The sequence below is a fragment of the Zalophus californianus genome, chromosome 8 (genome assembly GCF_009762305.2).
Source record: "Zalophus californianus isolate mZalCal1 chromosome 8, mZalCal1.pri.v2, whole genome shotgun sequence".
Lineage (NCBI taxonomy): Eukaryota > Metazoa > Chordata > Mammalia > Carnivora > Otariidae > Zalophus > Zalophus californianus.
The window spans coordinates 139,123,802-139,144,819 of NC_045602.1; the positions used below are offsets into that span (position 1 = coordinate 139,123,802).

Below are 21,018 nucleotides of genomic sequence, written 5' to 3' on the forward strand. Positions count from 1 at the left end.
TTGGGTGCAGAGATTACTTAAAAGTAAAATCTTTAAGGGGCTCCTGGGTGGCTCAGTTGTTAAACGTCTGCCTTCGACTTGGGTCATGATCCCAGGATCCTGGGATCGAGCCTGGCATCGGGCTCCCTGCTCAGGGGGAAGCCTGCTTCTCCCTCTCCCACTCCCCCTGCTTGTGTTCCTTCTCCCGCTGTGTCTCTCTCTGTCAAATAAATAAAGTCTTTAAAAAAAATAAAATAAAATCTTTAAAATAAACACACCTAATGAAAAACCTACTATGTTAACAATTTAAGTGTACAGCTCAACGGTATTAAATATATTAATAACAAACTACCATCACCACCATCTCCAGAACTCATTTTGCAAAACTGAAACTCTGTCCCCATTAAACACTAACTCCCTGTTCCCCTTCCCCAGACACGGGCACCCACCATCCTACTATCTGATTTTGATGACTCTTAAATACCTTATAAAAGTGTAATTGAGCAGTATTTGTCTTTTTGTGATTGGCATTATGTCACTCAGCATAATGTCCCCAAGATTCAACTATATGCATGTGTCAGAATTTTCTTCCTTTTTAAGGTTGAATAATACTCCCTTGTACACGCAGACCACATTTTGTTCATCTGTTCATCCACCAATGGGCTTATGGGTTGCTTCTGCCTTTTGGCTATTGTGAATAACGCTGCTACAAACGGGTGTACAAATATCCCTTCGGAGATCTTGCTTTCAACTCCTCTGTGTATACACTCACAAATGGACCTGCTGATCACTTGGTAATTCTTTTTGAGAAACCACTGTAGTATCCACCACAATGGCTGCACATGTTCTATTTCTACTAACAATGTGCAAGCGTTCCGGTTTCTCCACATCCATGCCAACATTTTTGTTTTTATAGTTGCCCTCCTAACGGATGTGAAGTGGTAACTCATTGTAGTTTCAATTTGCATTTCCCTCATTATTGATGTTGAGCAATTTTAAATGTGCTTATTGGCCATTTGTGCATCTTCTTTGGATAAATGTCTACTGGAGTCCTTTGCCTACTTTTGAATTGGGTTGTTTGCTTTTCTGTTTAGTTTTCGTTCTCTATTCTGGATATCGATCCCGTATCAGATGTATAATTTGCAATATTTCCTCTCATTCTGTGGGTTGGCTTTTTACTCTGTAGATCATGTCTTTTGATCCCCAAATTTTAAAAATTTTCATGAGGTGCAATCTGTCTTTTGTCCATCCCGTTGGTCTCATATCAAAATCATCAAGTCCAATGTCATGAAGCTTGTGCCCTACGTTTTCTTCTAAGAGTTTTATAGTTTTAGGTCCTTGATCCACTTTAATTTTATATAAGGTGTAAGGTAAGGGCCCAGCTTCATTCTTTTGCATGTGGATGTCCCGTTTTCCCGTTTCACCATTTGTTGAAAAGATCTTTGCCCCAGCGTGGTCTTGGCAGCCTAGACTATCAGTTGACCATGTATGTGGTTTATTTCTGGGCTCTCTATTCTGCAGAATGCTCAAGGAAGACCCTCCACAGACCTCTCTGTCTCCTTTCTGGCACTCTAGCTGGTCGGTCCTCTGCCTTCCAGCTACGGAATCTTTTGATGACCAGCCCAAGCTGTGTTGACCCACATACAGACAGACAGACAGGCCAGCTGTGTGAATGTCCAACCACAAACGGGTCACGTCTGTACATGGGTCAGGGGGCCTGAAAAGAGCACATACCTCTCAGGGCTTGCAGGCACACTGAGTGACCTTCCAGAAGGGACTGGCCTCAGTGGCCACACTCCTGATGCCCACCTGCTGGAGCTGAGTGGAAGCAGCAGCAGACACCCTGTTGCAAGAAGGCTTCCAGGCACGTGGGGACTTGCAGCCTCAGCCCCAGCTAGGCCCAGAAGGTAAACTCTCCCATAGCCATACTGAAGCTGGCGAACATGGTGCGTGCGGCCGCGCTGACTCGACTGTGTTGTGTGCCTGCTGTGCGGAGTTCCAAAGTGCGCAGACAAGAGCCCTTAACCGCGCGCCCGAACACAGACATGGGTCAGGGAGGTGGTGTTGGAGCCGAGATGGATGGATGGAGGGCGTGCCGGGCAAAGGGACGATGCTCCTCCCAAGGCTCAGCCTCAGGGAGCCCCCTGCGGGGGAGGCAGGACGGACTGGTCTGAGAGATGAAATCCGAAGCGGAGGTGGGAGCTGAGCGGCTGCCAAGCTCACCCCCAGGCCTGTGGGGCACAGGCCCGTCCGGCTCAGCGCTGCCCGGGACCCACCCCCAGCCGTGGCAGCGCCCCCACCCTGCTCTGCTCGGCCCTCGGTTTCCGGAGGGCTGGCGCCTACACGCGAGGGTAACGTCCCCCCTTCGCAGGGGACCCCAGCCCAAGCCCGGCTTCCCTCCGCCGCCTGCCCGCGGCTTCCTCGGGCTCGGATCAACTACAAGCCCTGCTCGGTCCACCTGCACCTGGTCCTCGGCCACTTGCACGGGACAAGTCCCAAGAGGGCTTTGCACAGCCCGCGTCGCCGCTCTTCCGAGGCCGAGGCCCGGGCCCTGCCACCCGCCCGACCCGTCCGCCCTCGCGAGCCGGCGCCCCGCGGCAACCCGCCCCCAACCGCGCAACACGCGGAGGCCCCGCCCCCGTCCGCCGGAAGCGGAAGTGCGCCCGAACCGGCCAGTCGCGCGGCGCGTCGGGACCCGGAAGCATTTCCCGAGGCCCCGCCCCGCTCGCCCATACCGCTGCCGGGGGCCACAGCGCTTCCTTTCTGCGCTCGAGCTCGTGGTGGCGGCAGCAGGTGGGCCGTGCGGCCGGGCGGGGGCGCCGGGCGGGGGCTCCGGGGCGGGGGTCGGAGACCGGGGCCGCGGCGGGCGAGGGAGGGGACACGGCCCGGCCTCACGGCGCCGCGGCGTCTCGCAGGCGCGCCCTCGACATGCAGAACGACGCCGGCGAGTTCGTGGACCTGTACGTGCCGCGGAAATGGTGAGCGACCTCCGCGCCTCCCCCGTCCCCCCCCGCCCCCCTCCCGTCCCCCCTCGCCCCCCCCGCCCCCCCCCGCCCCGTCCCCTCTCCGCCCCCCCTACGTCCCCCTCCCGCCCCTCCCACGCCCCCCCGTCCCCCCTCCCGTCCCCTCTACGCCCCCCCCCCCCCAGCCCGCTCACTGCGCTCCCCCTGCAGCTCCGCCAGCAACCGCATCATCGGCGCCAAGGACCACGCGTCCATCCAGATGAACGTGGCCGAGGTGAGCCGGGCGGCGGAGGGCCAGTCCCGCCGGGGAGGGAGCTGCCAGGGCGGCCTGCGGGGTCGGTCATCCCCGGGCCCCAGGTTCAGAGCGGAAGGTGCCTGGCGGTCTCTGTGACGCTCGCGGACGATTTGCAGGTTGATAAGGTGACGGGCAGGTTCAACGGCCAGTTCAAAACCTACGCTATCTGCGGGGCCATTCGCAGGATGGTGAGTGCGTCCTGCTGCACTTCCCGCGCGCGCCGGGGAAGGGAGGTGTGCTGGCCGCCCGCCCCTTCCTGGAGGTGCGTCGGGGCGAGGGGCGAGGGGCCGGGAAAGGACCGCCCTGACAGAGCACTCAGGTGGGCCATGACCTTGGCGCTTGCGGGTCAGCAGAGGCGGCCTGGCCTCCGGAGGCCTCCCCCCCGCCCCCCCCGCAGTCAGGTGTGAGGCCAGGAGACTGGGCTAGTCTGCGCCCTGCCAGCGTGGGGGGAGCAGGGGAGATGGCCTACCGTGCTTTTTTCCAGGGTGAGTCCGACGACTCCATCCTCCGACTGGCCAAGGCTGATGGCATCGTTTCAAAGTAAGTAAGAGTGTCTGTGTTTGGGCACAGAGGTCCTGGACCTTTCCAAAAACAGGGTTTTAACGTTGTCCTTATTTTTGTCCTAGGAACTTCTGACTGGAGAAGATCACGGATGTGGGATATTTGTCATAAATAAATAGTAAAACCCATTTGTGCCGGTTTGTTCTATGACGGGGTGCGTTTCTCTGGGTGTCAAGAGGGTCAGGGCTGTGCGCGTTTGACAAGAAAGGACCGCTCAGCCGAAAGGAGGTGACCAACCTACGGAGTACATTGCAAAACCACGTTTTACTTCGAACCACAAATACATTACCATTTGCAAACAAATCACCACATGTGACTGGACAATGAGGTCAGATAGTCGCACAGCGCGCTTTTCAGTCTACAGCTGCCACCAAGTGCCGAGAGCTGTGTTAGACGCTCAGACCTGTCTCTCACGTCTGGGCTTGTTCCAGAGAATGAGGGGTTCAGGCTGAAGTTTGGCTTCGATACTGGCTTTGCTGCAGTGACAGCTGAACACACGAGAGCAGCTTTCTGCATGGATGACACAAGGACACACACCAAGGGAGAAGCTACGGGTTGTACATGACGCTTGTAAACTCCAGTCTCAGCTGTTCCAAGGTCTGCACGTAAATTCCCAAGGACACGTGCCCTTTTCTGAGGTGAAGCTGTGAACTGGGATGTACGGTTCGGGTCGGTCCCTTGCAGCACTTGTAACCTAAAAATATCCTTGAGACACAGGTGGTGGGACAAGTTGCTATCCAGAAGGAAACTTCCACGTTCACCTTGGGTACATGTGGTTTAAGGGGCTGCGTTGGAGAGGACAGGGAGGTATTCCACAATAAATAGGCTTGGAATGTGGACTTGGGCTTTGACCTCCATGCTGCAGTCGCCCCTCGCCCCAGGAAGGAATGGCTGGCCTGTGGGCAGACACGGGTGCTGGGGTCTGGGTGGAGTTGCTGGTGCCTGAGTGCTGTGATGAGAACTAGGGTCTCCTTTTTGCAGAAGCACCGGTCCACACAGGAGTACAGGGTGGGGCTGTAGCCTGGGCCCTGTGACAGGTTCATAGGACAACAGTAGGGAAGCAGCTAAATGGCCCAGCCAACATGGTCATTTTTGACAGCAGCTGACCCAAGGGGAGAAACTCCTCAGTTCTTCAGTGTTTGGTGGGGCAGCACGCTGGAGAACCAGGTCACAGAGTGTGCAGAACGGACACGCAGACCTGGGAAAGCAGAACACGGGCCCTGTTGGCATACGGGGCACAGGTGACGGCCACTACCCCTTGGGCTCCTTTCATGACAGCCAGGACTGCTGCTCCCTCCTGCCTGGGAAGAAACTGTGAGCACTGACCCCTTCGGGGAGGTGGTGCCGTGGGGTGCAGGGCCGTAGAGGAGCCCGTCTCCTGCCTGCTTGAGGATCAAGTGTGGTTTCAAGTCAGAACTTCAACAGATCTCATGTTTTTGTTCCCTTAAGAAAACCCATAGAACAAAATCCCAAGTAACAATAAATACAGTTTTTCTCCGTCACAATATTGCTTAAGAAGATCAAGAGCCAAGAGCAAGCAATCCAGGCATCCTGAAGGTCCAGAGTGTCGCAGGTGAGCAGGGTTTCCCGGTGAGACGTGAGGCGCGGGTCCCCCAGGGGCGGACCAGTGTCTGCGCGGAGGCCCGCCGGGCTGTGCGACGCTCGGGCACCAGGATTTCACAGTGACACGATGCTCGGGAGAGTAACAAATGAGATAAACCGGAGTCTGCTCTGGTTCACTTAACCTAATGCCAGAGCTCTGCCTGTGGACACAGGGGAGGCAGGTGGGCATCCCCGGGGGGAGGGGGGGGCAGGCCGTGGGGGTGCAGTGCTGCGTCTCCACATCTGAAAACCTGAAACAGCCAAAACTAATGCTTCGTTACGTTAACTTCAGCAATTTCAGCGTGTCAGGGACGGTCTGGAAACCCAGATCTTCACTGAGATGCTTGCGCGGCAGCTATGGTTTGCGGAAGACGCAGGGGAGACGGGCGCTGCAGAGCTGGGATGACTGCACAAGGTAAGCCAGGGTCCCCGTGCAGCCTGCTCTCAGGCATGTGTGAAAGAACACAAAACCTCCCACCTTGTTCCTGTGAAAATGCAAGCAGGCTCTCAGGAATACCATGGGCATGGTGTGCTTTGGAACGAAAGCAGGGTCCCTCCAAGGACGCAAGGGTGTGCAGAGAGGGTCGTCAGTCACAGAGGGCAGGTGGGTCCCCGCCAGGTGGGTGCTGAAGTGGGGACCGGCGGGCGTGCGTGCCCTGCAGTACCTGGGAACACCTCCCTGGCCCGCGTGAGTGCCTGCACCGGGGCTGTCTCGGCAAACAGAGGCCAGCCTCCCAGCATGCGGAGGCCAGCCTCGGCTAGAACTGCTGTGTGAGGCGTCGGTAATGAGGTAACACCTGGCTCTCGGGAAGGTAGAGCGCGAGTTCCAAGGCCACCAGCACCGTGAACTCGAACCCAATTAGATCCCGTCTGTTGAATCGAAACCTTTCTTCTAGCTTCTGTGTTGAAAAAGCGAGGAGATTATGCGGGCCCCGGGCTCCGTCTCCCACCCGGGGCAGCGGGTTGGGGTGTGGGTGCAGGCCCGGCTCCAGGTTCCCCGCAGGTGGCCAGGCCTTGTTGGGGGGGCAGTGAGGGGGCTGCAGGCCAGGCCGGGGCGGGACAGGCATACTCACATCGATGAGCTGCTTCACTTCAGTCCTGCGGAGGTCACTGCTGATCTTGGCAGCGAGCAACACGCACGCCCCAGCGCACAGCTTGCGGTTCTGCTTGTTGAGTTTGCCCTGCAGGACCAGCTTCTCAAAGTACACGTAGGCCATGGACACCGTCACAGGCTCCAGGCTGCACTCCTCAGAGAGATTCCGCATCTCCCGTTTTAAACTACGGGTTACACGGAGGTCCGGTGCTCAGGGGCCGAGGAAGTGGCCACCCTCTTCCTGCCCCAGGAGGGCCCTTTGGGCTGCTAAAAAAGCCCCATTCCCTGCAGGCAGGCACAGCGCAGCCCTCGGCCCGCAGTGTGGTGGGTGAGCCGGCTGATGTTGGCCCGTGGCACCCCCCCACCCCAGCTGTACTGGCTGGCCCACACTGTCCCCCAGAGAACACCACAGAGGACAAGTCCCTGCTGTCCTGTGGCAGCGAGGAGGACAATGCAGGGAGAAAACCGCCTGTGGAAAGGCCCCGTGGTGTAGACACGCTGAAGCAGCACCTAGACCTTCAGTGAAGCTGAAGGGGAGGGTTCAGTGGGATGCAGTGGGGCCAGATGGACCCAGGGCAGGGCAGTCCGCCACTTACTCGCCGTGAGGTCTTGGGCAAGCCGCCTCGGCCCTCGATCCCATCGATCACGGGGGGGTCAGGGCCCGTCTCCCGTGCTGTCCCAGGAGGGCTAGGAGGTGTGGGTATGAGAGGCAGCGAGGTGGCCTGGCCCGCGGAGGTGGTAGGTGGGGGGCTAGGGAGCTGCTTATCTTGGCCTGGGCAGACGGCGGGGGGCGGGGGTCTGGGTGGGGCACATCTGGATTCGTCAAGCTCAGGGACCTACCAGAAATGGGGGAGGAGAGGAACGGCCCCATCGGGCGGTAGGGCCCGGAGACCTCACCTCAGCCCCCCTTACCTCCGGATCTTGCTCAGCGTCAGTTTGATGTGTGGGAACTTCTCTCGGAAAGTCTCGTTCATGTCCTTCTTGAGGTCAGAGGGCTTCACGTACTCTATCACCGTGGTCTGCAGGAGAGAAGGCAGCAGGGTAGGGAGCCGGCCCTGCACAGGCCTGGGGGCCCACCCACGCGAGCCCGTGGGGTGATCTCATGCTGGCCTGGGACTGCGATGTGAATGTGCGGCAGCTTCAGGTGCCAGCGCTGCCTCCGGACAGAGGGCGCAGCGTGGGCAGCCCCAGGCCATCAGGGCGTGGGCTGAGGGCAATGGTGACCCCAGGGCGGTGTGGTCTGCGCAGCCCTCCGGCCTACCGCGCACCCCGTCCTGTCCCGAGGTGCTGCTGGTGTCCTGGGGGTGGGGGGCACGTCAGCCCTGCCCTGGCGGCTTGCCCTCGGCCTGCCCCCAGACACCTGGGGGCGCGCGGACCGGGCACGCGGGGGTGCTCACCGTACCATGTAGGAGGCAAAGATGAGGACTCGCTTGTGCTTGCCGCAGGGCCACTGTGGGTCGTCCAGGAGGTTGGGGTTATACTCCAGCGTGTCCCCTGCGTCACTCCCTGCATGCAGAGGGCAGCCCTGACCCACCACGAGCCCCCAGCTCTGGCCAACCAGCTTCTGCCAACCCAAGCCTCAGCTGGAACCCTGGTCTAGTGCCGGAGCGGGGGGGGGGGGGGGTGGCCAGGGCATGCTGCTGGGTTCTGGGGTCTGGAAGGGGCTGCAGACCGTGGTTCCCTGTCCCTGAGGGCTGGGTTGAAGGAAGGCTGTCCAGACGAGGAGGGGCCCCCTGCCCCCCTGCCTCCATGCCGTCTGTGGACATGGGATTGCTCCAGTGCCTGGCTGGATGCAGCCTAGGCTGTCTGCTCTCATGGGAGTGAGTCCCTTCTGACCCTGCTCCCGAGCCTGGCGCCCTGTCTGGACTGGGGACTGTGGGCTGGAATGGGACTCTGGTTGGCCACATGCTGTCCCTTGCCCAGCTGGTGTGACTGCCTGCCCTGCGCCCAGTTAGGGCACGTGAGGTTACCTAGTTCCGTGCCGGCTGGTGCTGACTTGGCTGGGGCTGGTTTGTATCTTGAGCCTGGCAGAGCACGGGGGACGCTGGGCCGGGGCTGGGGCGGCAGGCCGTGGCTGTCCGTCTTGTGTGCGACCAGGGCGTTGGTAGGGTACAAGAACTTGGCATAAGACACCACCTGGAAAGGCAAAGGTGTCAGGGCTTAGTCCCTATTGCCCCCAGGCCCATGACCCCGTCCTGAGACCAGAGGGCCAGAAAGCTGTGCCTTGCGCCTTCCTGCTGCAGGAGGGCCCCACACAAATGCCACCCTTCCGTGGACAAGGAAGGACCTACTGAGAGCTAATGCTCCCAGGCAGCCCCACGCTGGATGCTGCTCACCTGGGGTTAGTGTTCTCAGTAACAAGAACATTTCAGAATGCCACCCTTGCCCTCCTGTGTGGGATGTGCAGGACAGGAACCTTCTCCCTGCCTCTGACCGCCAGCAGAGGCGGCACCGGGACACCCTCCCGACTCAGGTCAGTTTTCGTCACCTGGCCGCTGAGTGAGGCGACGGGGCCCGTTCTTACAGGGCTGTGGGGCTTCCTCCCACCCACACTGGGCATTTTATAAGATTCAGGGGGAAACGCAGCTCCACGTGTTTATTGCCTTGGTGAGCGCAAGCTCTGTGCCCGCCCACCCACCCGCCCCGACCGTGGACGGCACCCACACTTGCCTTCCCATCTGCTCCCAGCTCGACGCCTTCCAACTCAAAGACCATCTCAGAAGACACGGAGACGCCACCGGAGGGGTGCCTCTGCTTCTGGCTGTCCACCCTGAGGTCACTGCAATGCACAGGATGGGGGACAGCTGCTGCCTTCCTCTGCCCCTGCAGGAGGCCCAGCCCTGCCGCTCCGCGGGCCCTGCACTTCCTGTTCCAACACTCTAGAGGTTGGCAGTAACGAGGCAGCACCGACCTCTACCTGAGGCCACCCCCTTGGCCAGCATGGCCCAGGCCCATCCCAGGTGAAGGGTTCCCTGTTGCCAGGCCCCCTGGTGCCACCCCCACTCTGACGGCCGTGTCCTTCTTCCTGAAGTCCTGCATGGGACGCATTTGCCTGGACTGCTCATGAGGACGCAGGGCAGCATCCCCATGAGGAGCGTCCCAGGCGTCTGCGCTCAAGCAGCTCAAACAGAGTAACGGCACAGACACAAAGGACCAAGACCCAGAAGGCCTTCAGAGCCCCTGAGGCGCTTTGGCGGGGCCACTCACCTGACCCGCAGGCCTTCTCCGTAGGGCAGCACTGAGAAGGCTGCACACAGGGACCGCTTGGCGCAGATGAGCACAATCCTGGGGCGGGGAGGTGTTGGTCAGAGTAGGTGGCGGGCGTTTCTGGGACAGAATTCCTCCCCCTCCCGGCCTTGGGTGACACAAGCTGCTGGCTGGGACTACTGGGCGCCTGGGCTCACTGAAGCCAGCCCAGCGCTCAGGCCGCTGCACAGCACCAGCACGAGCCCGTCATGCTGAGGGTCATGCTGAGGGTCATGCTGAGGGTCATGCTGGGGGTCATGCTGAGGGTCATGCTGAGGGTCATGCTGGGGGTCATGCTGGGGGTCATGCTGAGGGTCATGCTGGGGGTCATGCTGAGGGTCATGCTGAGGGTCATGCTGGGGGTCATGCTGAGGGTCATGCTGGGGGGGGCGGGGTCTGGGCCACTGCTAGGAGAACAGAGCTCCCCGACCAGGGCCGCTGGGTGGAGGCTTGGCAGCATGGCCTCCAGCAGGAAGGGCAATGGGCTCAGATGCCGCAGGGCTGGCAGGGCAGGCCGTGAGGGTGGGTGATGGGAACCCCTGGGGCTCCCATGCAGCACCTACAGACACAGGAGCTCCGAGGGCCACCGCACCAGGCCTGTACCCCAGTTTGGGGTCCCTGCATCCTGGCTTTTAGCTCAACCACCCCTGCGCTTCCCAAAGAAACCAAACCCTTCCCTCTTGGCCACATTCCATCGCCACACCTGCTCTGTGTCCCTTCACCTGGGCTACCAGCGAGGAGGACAGGGTAGGACCTAAGCCCCCGCCAGGTGTGAGGCGGACGCGGTGGGCAGCTCCAGGGCTACAGGCAGGGGCCCAGGATCGCATGGCAGCCCTGCCTCTGGGCGGCCACATGCCGGCCGTGGCACGTGGTACCTGCTGTTCCTTGTGTCATACTGCCTCATGTTCTTGATGAAGTGAGTCTTCTTCAGGCCCTTGTGTCTTGGGGATCCGGATATGTGTTTGGTTCTGCGAGGTAAAAGCCAGGTCACTCCTCCCTCCCTCGAGAGCCCCTCTGGCCCCGGGTCTCGGAGACCCTTACCTTTGAACTGAGGCGCACCCCACAGCATCTTCCAGGAACTCGAGAGAGCAGCGCTGGGAGGCAACTCGCCTTCTGTAAAAAGAGAGCAGGGCCTCAGCTAACGCACCCGGGCAGGGGCTGCTCTCGGACCAGACACGTGCTCTCTGGCTTCTCCCTGCCGAGGGGGGGCAGCCCACAGCCACCGACTGGGTCAGGAGCCTGTCTGGGGTGAGGTCTGAGCCTTGGGGAGGGCCACCCAAGGACCAGAGTTTGTCCGCTGCCCGTGGCCTCCTAGCTCAGCCTAGCACGTCCCAGGCGTCTTCTCTGGCCCAGGACTGGGAGGGTGGGTCGTGCCTACCCGCAGCAGGCTGAAGGCAATGAGGCGCTGCACGAAGGCCTTCCAAGGTTGGAGGAGCTGCTCCTGGAGAGCTCACAACCTCCTACCCCATGTCAGAGGAGCTTCTCAAGCCTGAAGGCTCAGAAACCCTGCGTGTCTGCACCCTCAGTTCGAGATCACAAACCCCGGTTCCTGGTACCCAGGCCACCACTGTGGTCACCTGTCGACCTCCTAGTCCTTGTGGGGCGGACATGCACATCTCACCAGTAAGGGCCACTTATGACAAAGCTGTGCAGATGGGCCCCGAGTCCCCACACCTTCCCAGCGAGAGGGAGGCTCCCAGAGGCCAAGGCTGCGTGGTCCATGAAACAAAGCAACGTGGGCGCTGCACTCAGCCCAGGCCGGCATGTGCCAGGTGCCCTGCTGTCTAGAGTGTAAACTGAGTCCGGGCTCCTGGGGAGGGCTCGGGGGGCCACACGTGGCCGAGGACGTCACTTCTGGGAGCTACAGCTGGCCCAGAAGCAACTCTGTCCTCCTGCAGGACCCCTGGCTGACAGATGAGGCCCAGCGTTGTCAGGCCACCTCACCAGGTGGAGTGAGCCTAGAATCCACGTGGCCACCGTCATGTGCGAGGGGCCCAGCCACCACCTCCTGCCACGGAGCCTACGGGAGCACAGAACAGCTAGGCACCTGCCCCAGGTCATACAACCAGGGCAGTCCTGGGGGACTCCAAGGCTGTCACCTCAAAGCCACAGCCCAAGCTCCACTTAAGTCTTTAAAATGACAGAGGCAGCAGAAACTCGTTGAAAAGAAACTAGAGTCGAACACAGCACAACCTCTAGTGAAATGCTGGGTGTCCCCCAATGCGGCTCCACCTCCGGAGAGGGGCAGTGACTGGTGGTGGTGGGGGAGGGCACCTGCCTGCCGGATGAGAGTGCTTGAGGGTGATGTGAGTGTGAGTCAATCAGATAGGGGAGCCCAGGCTGGAGCCGTGGTCTGAGGACCAGCCAGGGGGAATGGGCACAGGGGCCTCTGCAGGCGGGTGTGCAGCTGCTCAAGGGACGGCAGGAGGGGCATGTCCGGCGGACACCCGGCATCCTAAGAAGCCTGGGGGGGTGGGTGCGGGTGAGGAGGTGGATGGGCAGGACCCGTGCCAAGAAAAGCCGCTGACTTAGGTAGAACCCGAGTGTCCCTGGAGATGTCTGTGTGCGGCCCTGCAGGGCTGGGCTCAAAGGCCCCGTGGAGTGGCCCCGTGTGGCTTCCTCAGGGCATTTTCCAGGTGGTGCCCCAATGGCTTCCACACACCTGGGACCTCACCTGCAGGGCCCAGGCCAGCAGCGATCTCCACAGAGGCCTGGCCCTGCACACAGCCTCTGGCCCGCTGCCCGGCAGGTGAGACATGGGCCTCTGCCGCCTCGCTCGTGCCTTCTGTTGATTCTGGGATGATGCCACTCAGCTCACCAGGCTTTAAAATCTGTTCCCAGTTGCTTTTGCAGGTACCTGTGGTTTTCTTCCACTTCTCTCTCCTCCTGAGCATTTTACAGATACTCAGCCCTCATGATAACTGCACACGATGGGCAGTGTTATTCACATGTGGGGAAACCAAAGCACAGAGCGGGCAAGCAAGCTGCCCGAGATCACACAGCTGGTCAGGTGGTACTGGGACCTGCATGCCTGTGGGCCTTCTGTGCATTTGCCAACAGCAGCAACACTGCCCCCCCACCCCCCTGCAGACCCCGGGGCTGGGCTGGCTGGAATTGAGGCCACCCCTCAACCATGCCCTCGGGCGCTCCTCTGCTGAACTTGGCCTGTGTTCCAGGTGTGCTGTTTGGGCTGGCATGAAAAGCCTGTGACAACGCTGATCACCGAGCCCTGAGCTCTGAGGTGCAGGTCTGCTGGGGCACGCGGGACATGGGAGGCCCAGGCATGCAGGCCTACTGTGTTCTCAGGATCAGGATGATGTGCAGATATGGGGGGGGGTATATCCCCGTCTGCAGAGGGCCGAGTGAGGGCACAGTGATGAGCTGGTGGCTGCAGAACATTCTGGAAGTACATGGTCTGGGCAGGAGAGAAGCAGCCTGCACGCTCCCAGGGATCCCAAACTCTTTGGGTGTGGAGGTGACCACGTATCGGGCGGCACCTGGTCTGCAGGGTTCTCAGAAAGTGAAGGCGGTAGGGTAGCTGGCAGTCAGAGCCCCGGTTGTGGACGCACACGACTGTCTAGGGGCTGCCCCAGGTGGTCAGGCGGTGCCTACCCTTCCCAGAACGTGGAGCAGCTCAGCTGCTCCAGGGACAGTGCCCCTTTCAAAAGGGACTGCTGGCTAGTCAACCTCTGGCAGGTGGCTCCTCTGGAGGAATGTCCAGCTCCTCGGTGAGTCCCGAGGCGAGAGCACCACGGCCTCGCATGTGGCCCCAGCAGGATGGACCCCCCAGCATGGACGGGCTCTGGCCAAGGACGCCCTGCTCAGCCTCCCTGGCAAGTGCCCCCCAGGAAGGTGTCTGTGCGGTCAGCAGGCATGACAGGACCTCCCAGCAGCTGCCTCTGAAACAGTCCCCGCGGGAGGCAAGCCAGCGCGATCAGCAGCAGGCCGGGCACACTGCTCTCACAGCGTGCCTGGACAGACAGCACCCACGGCGGGGACTGAAACTGGCTGCGGAGAGCTTCTGGGGGACAGCGTGTGCTGCCCCCAGAGCGGGACACACATTTTACACACCCATTTAAAAACACTGCTAACAAGTACACTACAAAGAACAAAACTTGGGCTCTCTGCTACCTGAGCCGCCCCCCTCCCCTGCCAAGTTGCCCCAGCCCAGGAAGCCTCTCTGCTGAGCCACGGCCAGGGCCAGGGTCTGCGGGATGGGGTCTACTCGCCGGCGACTGGCCCGAGGCTGCCTGCATAGGACTCTTTGGGGAAGAAGGAGCCAAGGGTCAGGGGTGTGGGAGAGGCACAAGTGGCCACTGTACGGACCACCGGCCTGCTCACCCTCTGGCTCACTGTCAGAATTGCCACCCCCACCCCAGATGTGAAATGTGCCTGCCAACAGGAAGAGAAATCACTACGAGACAGTTCCCATTGTCTGACGAACGCCCTTTGCTTTGTCACGGCAGAAATACCCAGCCAAGGAAGGCTCCCACCTGAGGTCTGTTTGAGGGCCGAGAACCACCCAAACAGAGTGAGGGGCCCAGTGAAGGGGTCAGACCAGCTGGCGTGGGCTGTTGACAGGCACTCGTGCCCACGACTTGGGCCCCCTCCTGCTCCGTGCCCATCTGAGCATGGCACCTGACCTCGCAGATCCTTGTGCATATTTGTCCAAGGAGTGGTGGTCCTGGGCACCCCATCTCACCAAGTCCTTGCCAGGAAAAGCACAACCCCCACATTCCAGCCAACTGCTCCGAGAGGCCTGAAGTTCCCCCGGTGATGGGACCCCAGGTGTGGTTTCTGGGGGCCAAGTCTCAGCAAGGCCTCCGAGCCACCACGGGAGGATGCGCCTCTAGGCTCTTACCTCGGCAACCATCTCCAGCTGTCCTCCAGCAAGAACCCCCCAAATCAGAGTTGTAAGCAAACTGCCGGATGCTACATTGAAATTGGTTCAATTTGGACAGGAGCTTGGCAGCTTCAGGAACACGAAGTGGCTCCTGGTCAGCATGGCAGCTAAAATCCCAGGCCCTTTCTCAGAATCGTTCCAGTGTGAACTGTCCAGAGCTGTGAGGCTTTCTGCTCCCAGCTACTGCAGCAATGTCCCTGGCCTCATGGCAGCACCCCTAGCTCCTCTGTGCCTTGGACACTAATGACGGCTGTCGTGGGCTGAGCTGTGCCCCCCAAAAAGTTATGTTGAAGTCCTGACCCCTGACATCTGTTACTATGACCCTGGTTAGAGACAGGGTCTCTGCAGATGTGACCAAGTGAAGAGGGGGCCCTTCGGGTGGGCCCTGATCCAATCACTGGTGTCCTTACAAGGAGAGGCTAGGTTCAGACACAGACACACAGGACAAGCACCATGAAGACGGAACAGAGGCTGGAGGGATGCCTGGGGTCCCCCAGAGCTGGGGGGAGGCAGGAAGGCTCCTTCTCTGCGGCTTCCAGAGGGAGCACAGCCCTGCCCTGCCCCGATCACAGCCCTGTGTCCCCTAAGACAGTGAGAGGAAGTGAGGCTGCGGTCCGACGCTGCCCAGCTCGTGGGCCCCCCCTTGGGTTTTCTAGGAGAGGGGGCTGCGGGGCCTGAGAACCTGTTTCTGCCAGCTGGAGGAGCCCAGAAGCCCACCTGCTTGCCTTAAGTGACCGCGGTGTTGAGATGAAAGTAAACACCGTGTTAGAGGTTCTAAGAGGGAGGTTTGGACTCCAGTGACATGCTCACCGGCTTAGCAGGAAAAGCCACACCGGGCTGAACCCTGAGGGTGAAACACAACTTACCTGCTGTGGACTGAGTGTGAGCACTCACTGGGTAACCTGCTTGTGACAAGTGTCTGCTCACCTGGCCCTGGCCACGGCCACCCCTCGCTGAGCCCTTGACCTCATCTGACCTCACATAGCCCCTCAGGTAGCTAGTACAGAAGGCAAAAGCACTTCACAGGGGAGTAAACTGAGGCTCAGTGAGGCTCCTGCCCAAGGTCACAACAGAGCCCCTGACAGGAGGACCCAGGATGACAGTGCGTCTGTCCCCAGAGCCTGGCTCAAACCACCACACAAAGTACAGACTCTAGGAGGGGGCCCCACTACCCCCCACTCTGGGAATACAGCTGATCCTCAGACTGGGCCTGCAGCTAAGAGCCCCTTGGCTTGGCTGGACACCCCTCATGCACTCTGCAGCAACTCTCTTGGGCAGAGCCCGAGGAGGAACAGTTCTGCACAGGCAGGTGTGGCCCCGGAGGGCAGGAAGGAGGGAGCAGCCGGAGAGGTTCATGTCCCGGGTGGAGGGACAGAGGACGGGGGTGGGTGCAGCGGGAAAACCAAAGGGCGCCCCGACTCACATCATTTCCCATCCTGCGCCAGCATCCTCCCAAGCTCCTAGGAATGGGCAGTGCGGGGGCACCACCAGCCCCTGTGGCCTCACAGGGCTTCTGCTTACAGGTGCTGCATCCAGCACCCACGCCCCCCGCCAAGCCCTTCCCTTGAGCATGGCTGCAAGGGGCAGGCTGCCGGCTAACCTGGTTTGCAGGGTCTGGCCCACAGGAGAGTTGCCTGTTTGCTGAACAGAGAGCCTAAAACAACATGCAGTCTGCCCAGAATGCACATGCACCCCAAAAGGGGAAGGGGGCGGCCCAGCGGCAGACAGTGGATGGAGAGAGTAGACACAAACTGCTCGCAGGAAGCTCGGGTCTGGCAACAGATGAGCCCCCTTCCCTCTGAAGCCCCATGACTCGTCAACGCCACAGAGGGACTCCAGAGCCCCGGCGTGATCTGGGGACCATCCTCCGGGCTGACTCTACAACTTCAAGGAAGAGAACAAGTAGGCTTTGGGGCTCTGGTTTTAAAATGGACTGATTTCCACGGATAAAAGTTTTTTCTGAACATTAGCCTCCTCTCGGATAAGCAGTCCCGTCTCCCCAGGGATGGCAGGAGCGTGCTGCTGAGCTGCCATGTTTGGGGCCGAATGATCGCTTGGCTCCACTCAGCCCCCTAACCGTCTCTGCGGCCTCAGCCAGGCCTGCTTGTGGAAGGGTCAGGTCCACGGGCATCCTCCTGGCCTGGCCAGGAGGCAACCGCTTCTCCACAGAGTTGGAAATACTTCCGTCTACGGTGTGACAGTGACCTCAGTAAGCACTCATCCATGGGCCACACATGAGAACTCAGAATGTAACATCAAGAACTCCGATAACCAAGCCTGCATTCTGGACTCAACCCCATCATCTTCAGCACTGTCTGACGGCCAGGGGTGTGAGGCAGCCATGATGACCTCCAGGTGACAAGAACCGCCTCTGAACTCCAGGGACTCGAGGCCTCGGCCCACCCATGCAGGGCAGTGAGCTGCAGGGCTCTGCTCTTGGCCCCTCCCTGCATACCTGCGGGGCCGGCCTCAGGAGGACCTGCCCTGCAGCTCTGTTCTGCAGACAAAGGCTAAGCAATGCCCTTCCAGAAGGACTGCGAGAGCAGCCTGTCCGGACTCCCAGGCCCAGGCACCAAATCACTCGTCACGGTGAAGGTGAGCAGTGGGAGGGTAGGGGATAGCCCCAGCGTCTGGAGAAGGGGGCCAAGGAGGCTGCGGCACCTAAAGCTGAGCTCTGGGGGCAGCTGTGGAAGGGTCTCTGGGAGAAGAAAGTGGGGTGTCTGGCAGCCAGGGGCTTTGTGGGCAGAGGCAGACTGGAGGGGCAGGGGTGGTGGCTGCTCTGGGTCGGGCTGAGGGCTTCCTAGAAGCAGGGTAGGGAGAGTACGTGCAAGCTGGGAATGGGTACAGGGCCAGGGACACTGAGCTCAGAGGGATCGGGCGGGGGCACAGCAGTCAGCATGGAGGTAACGGGGTGGACCAGGCACCAGTAAGTTGGGACGCTGGGACGTTCGGCCTGGCGCAGAGGCTCTGAAGCCACATGTCACAGGGCAGGGAAGACTGGAGGGGCCACCCAGCTTAGAGAACACAAGGAGACACGCGAGGGATGCCTGAGGGTTCCCTGAGTCCTGGGACACTGATAAAAGCGGGCTGGGGAGGGGCGTGTCCGGGGCTGCCAGGGCTGTGTGTCTGGGGGCTGATAAGGGCTGAGGGAACCCCGAAACTCAGGTTTCAGGGGATTGCGCAGGTTGAAAGGGGCTGACAGAATTAAGGGGACCATGACCCCTGCGTCTGGGGACACGGCCTGAGGACATCTTAGACTCATGGGGCCCAGGCAAAACTCTCTTTCTAGTGCTGGCAGAGCCCAGGACACCCCAACCCTGCGTCTAGGGCTCCCAGGGGAGCGGGGTCCCCTTCTGATCCCCAAGTCCTGTGCGACCCTCTGTCATGGGCTACCAGGGCCCCAGGTGACCCTGATCCCCAAGTCCTGTGCAGATGGGGCCCTGGACCACTCCACCCCCATCGCCTGGACCCATGACCCCCAGGTCACCCCGACCCTGTGTCCTGGGCTGTCAGGTCACGCCGGGCCTGCGCGGGTCCGGCCCAGGGTCCCCACTCACCTCTGGCGCTGCACGTCCAGCCCGAGTCCCAGGCCGAGGCCGAGGCCGGCGGGCGCGGGGCCGGGCGCCGGGCTGAGCAGGCCCTGGGGCGCTGACGCTCTGCCCGCGGGCCCGGGCAGCCCTGGAAGGCCGGCGGGGGGCGCGGGCAGAGGCGGCGGCGGCGGGGCCCCGCGGGCGGGGGGCTCGGGCCCCGGGGGTCCTGGTGGTCCCGGCGGCGGCGGCGGCGGCGGCGCGGGCGGCTCGCGGGCCTCGGCGGGCGGCGGCGGCGGGGGCTTCTCTCCGCCCGGGCCCAGGCTCGGGGGCCGTCCGTCCAGGGAGATGTTGTTGAGGAAGAAGAGCGCGGCCTGGCGGCGCCGCGAATCCCCCCGCCTCCGGAGCGCCTGCGGCGGGGCCCTGGCAGCGGGGCCGGGGCCGGCGGGCGGCGGGGCCCTGGCGGGGCCGGGGCCGGGGGCCGGGCCCGCGGCTCCACCCGCCGCGGCCGCGGCCATCCTCGGACTGAGCCCGCCGGCCGGCCGCCGCCGCCGCCCCGCCTGCGCGCACGCGCCCGCACACGCCGCCCATTGGCCGAGGCTCGCCCACATGCAAATGTCTTGCCGTCACGCCTAGTATTGGCCCGCGCGGTGCCGTGGGCGGGCCCCGGCGTTCCGGGGCGGCTCCCCCGGGTCCTACAGGCGGTTCGGCTGCCGCCCGAGTGCGCGGGAGCCCGGCGCCCGCGGGACACTGTGCCCCGCGGGGCCTGGCCGGGGGCCCAGCGGAGGCGCTGGCCCGTGTTCGAATCCCCGCCTCGGAAGCAGCGGCTACGGGGGCGCCGGCGCCCGGTTCTCCTTGCGGGGCTGCGGCGTTCATGGTCAGCCTCCGTGCAGCCTGAGTCTTTAGGCTCCAGCGCACGTCTCCTGTGGGGTGTGGGTCAGTGCTAGCGGCTGGGGTGCGGGGCGGGGGGCTGAAGCCGTGCCGCCTGCCCTCTCGGGGGGGCGTTCAGGTTGCAAAGGGCCATCCCCTCGAGGAGCCCCTAAGACTCCCAGGAATGGTGGGTGGTGCCACCCGCCTTCCCTCACCGACCGAAGAAGGCACCTGTCTGGAATCACTGACAGGTCGGGGCAGTGCTAGGCCTTCAGCCCCAGGCAGAGTCTTGCACTTCCCTCAGCAGCAAAGTGACTTTAAGCCTTGGTGGTGCCTAGGCCTCATTTTCCTCTTCTGTACCCAGGTGCCCCTGACTTCAGAGCAGGTGGCCCCATGCTCAGGTGCTGCCTTGTGGAGCCCCCAGGAGCCCACCTGTGTCTTTGCGGGGACAGGGTCCTGCCGCCACCTCTAGGCCACTCTTCTGGTCTGTCCAGCTTTCTACCTGGGACAATGACTTCAGGGTGCTCTCAGGATTGAGCTGGCTCCGTGACGGGGCATCCCCAGGCTGCAGATCTGGGCACTTGCTGGTGGGTTCGCCCACACAGCTCAGAGAGTGCTTCTGTGTGTAGCTGCTCAGCACACAACGTTACCCCGGGTATATTCTGTGCCCATGCTGGAGAGGGCGTGGGGCGGGGCAGGGCAGACACCACGAGAGAGAGCTTCCTGTCTCAAGTGAGGCCTACTGCATGGCCCGGCTCCCCTCTCGAACCCCATACCCCCTTCACAGTGGCCATGTCCCCTCCTACTGATCTTCATTTGCCACCATGCGTAGGGTCAGCCAGTGTCCAGCCTGACCTCTTTCCTCTTCCCTCTGCCCTTCCAAATTGGTCTTCAAAGCCTCTCCCATGCCTGGGAGGGAGTGGACAGTTTCCCATCAGGTAGAAAGTGGGGCTTGAACACGTGCCTCCAGGTGCTGATGGGCAGGAGCACTGCACCCTGAAGGCCCCTCTTGGGGAGTCCCTCTGCCACTGCTGCCTGCCGATGCCCAGGGAGCAGGGAACTAAGAGCCTCAGCTCCAGCTTCAGCCTCTTCGGCCACCTGCCAGCTGGGTGACCTTAGGTGAGTTACTTACCCTCCCTGAGCTTCAGCTCCTCTGTCTGTAAAGTGGGGGTGTTAGCTGTGTGTGCCTCGTGGGGCGCTGGCAAGGGAGGAGTGAGACCAGGGCTGTAAAGTGCTGTGCCCAGGGGGTCACGGAGGCGCAGAGTAACGGAGGAGTGTCATCTGCTCTTGCTTCTCGGCCCCACATCCATGCTTGTCTGCAGCGTGGTGACAGAGCCGGGCCCTGGAGGGTTGTTTCTCCTTTGCCAGTTGGCACTGACGTTTTGAGGGTGTTGGGGGACCCCAGGAGGAAGGTGGTCTTCTTGCAGGTCTGTTGTGCACTCTCCCTGGGACCCCACCCCATGTGGCTTCTCCACTGCCCAGGGTACCCCTGAGCCAGCCCTGGCCTGCCAGTCAGATGTGAATAGAGCACCCAGCTTTTATTTGATTTCAGGAAAATCAAAGCAACTTTTAACAGGAGGTTTCACACACACTTACACACAAACGTGCACATACACACCCCTACACCTCCCTCTTGGGAACTTAGTCCCTTTGGGGTTTGGGCCGGCCACAGTGAGCAAGGCGGAGTGGTGTTCCCATGGTCCGGCCTGTGCTTCCAGTTTGCCCCAGGCCTCGCCCAGCCCAGTTATTGCCCGGTCTCCTGCCTTTGCCTTGCATCGGGCAGTTCTTAGATTTCTCAAACTTCATGTGCAGGTTTGGCCCCAAGACCCGGATTCAGTGGGTTTGGGATGGGGCCCGGGAACCTGCTTAAGCGCCTCTCACAGCAGGTGCTCTGAGACTCACCCTCTGGAAGTGAGAATGGTTGGGGGAGCAGGGTATCCCTGAGCGCTAAGGGTGCAGTCCTGGGCCAGCTGCCCTGG

At 61.4% G+C, this 21,018-nt stretch overlaps 2 protein-coding genes across 2 annotated transcripts; one reads left to right on the top strand and one right to left on the bottom strand.

Moving 5' to 3' along the window:
* Positions 1–2,683: 2,683 nt before the first annotated feature.
* Positions 2,684–3,926, top strand: RPS21 (ribosomal protein S21). Its single transcript, XM_027623672.1, has 6 exons — positions 2,684–2,772; positions 2,895–2,957; positions 3,153–3,216; positions 3,354–3,425; positions 3,722–3,777; positions 3,864–3,926. Exons 2-6 carry the CDS (start codon positions 2,908–2,910, stop codon positions 3,871–3,873), a joined length of 252 nt encoding a protein of 83 aa, XP_027479473.1. The 5' UTR covers positions 2,684–2,772; positions 2,895–2,907; the 3' UTR covers positions 3,874–3,926.
* An 81-nt stretch (positions 3,927–4,007) lies between these two features.
* On the bottom strand, positions 4,008–18,336 carry CABLES2 (Cdk5 and Abl enzyme substrate 2). Its single transcript, XM_027623671.2, has 10 exons — positions 18,200–18,336; positions 10,781–10,852; positions 10,615–10,707; positions 9,701–9,778; positions 9,164–9,272; positions 8,464–8,629; positions 7,896–7,999; positions 7,406–7,512; positions 6,474–6,678; positions 4,008–6,299 (listed from the first exon to the last, which is right to left on the bottom strand). The coding sequence occupies exons 3-10, from the start codon at positions 10,641–10,643 to the stop codon at positions 6,159–6,161; spliced, it is 939 nt and encodes a 312-aa protein (XP_027479472.1). The 5' UTR covers positions 10,644–10,707; positions 10,781–10,852; positions 18,200–18,336; the 3' UTR covers positions 4,008–6,158.
* Positions 18,337–21,018: the final 2,682 nt, after the last annotated feature.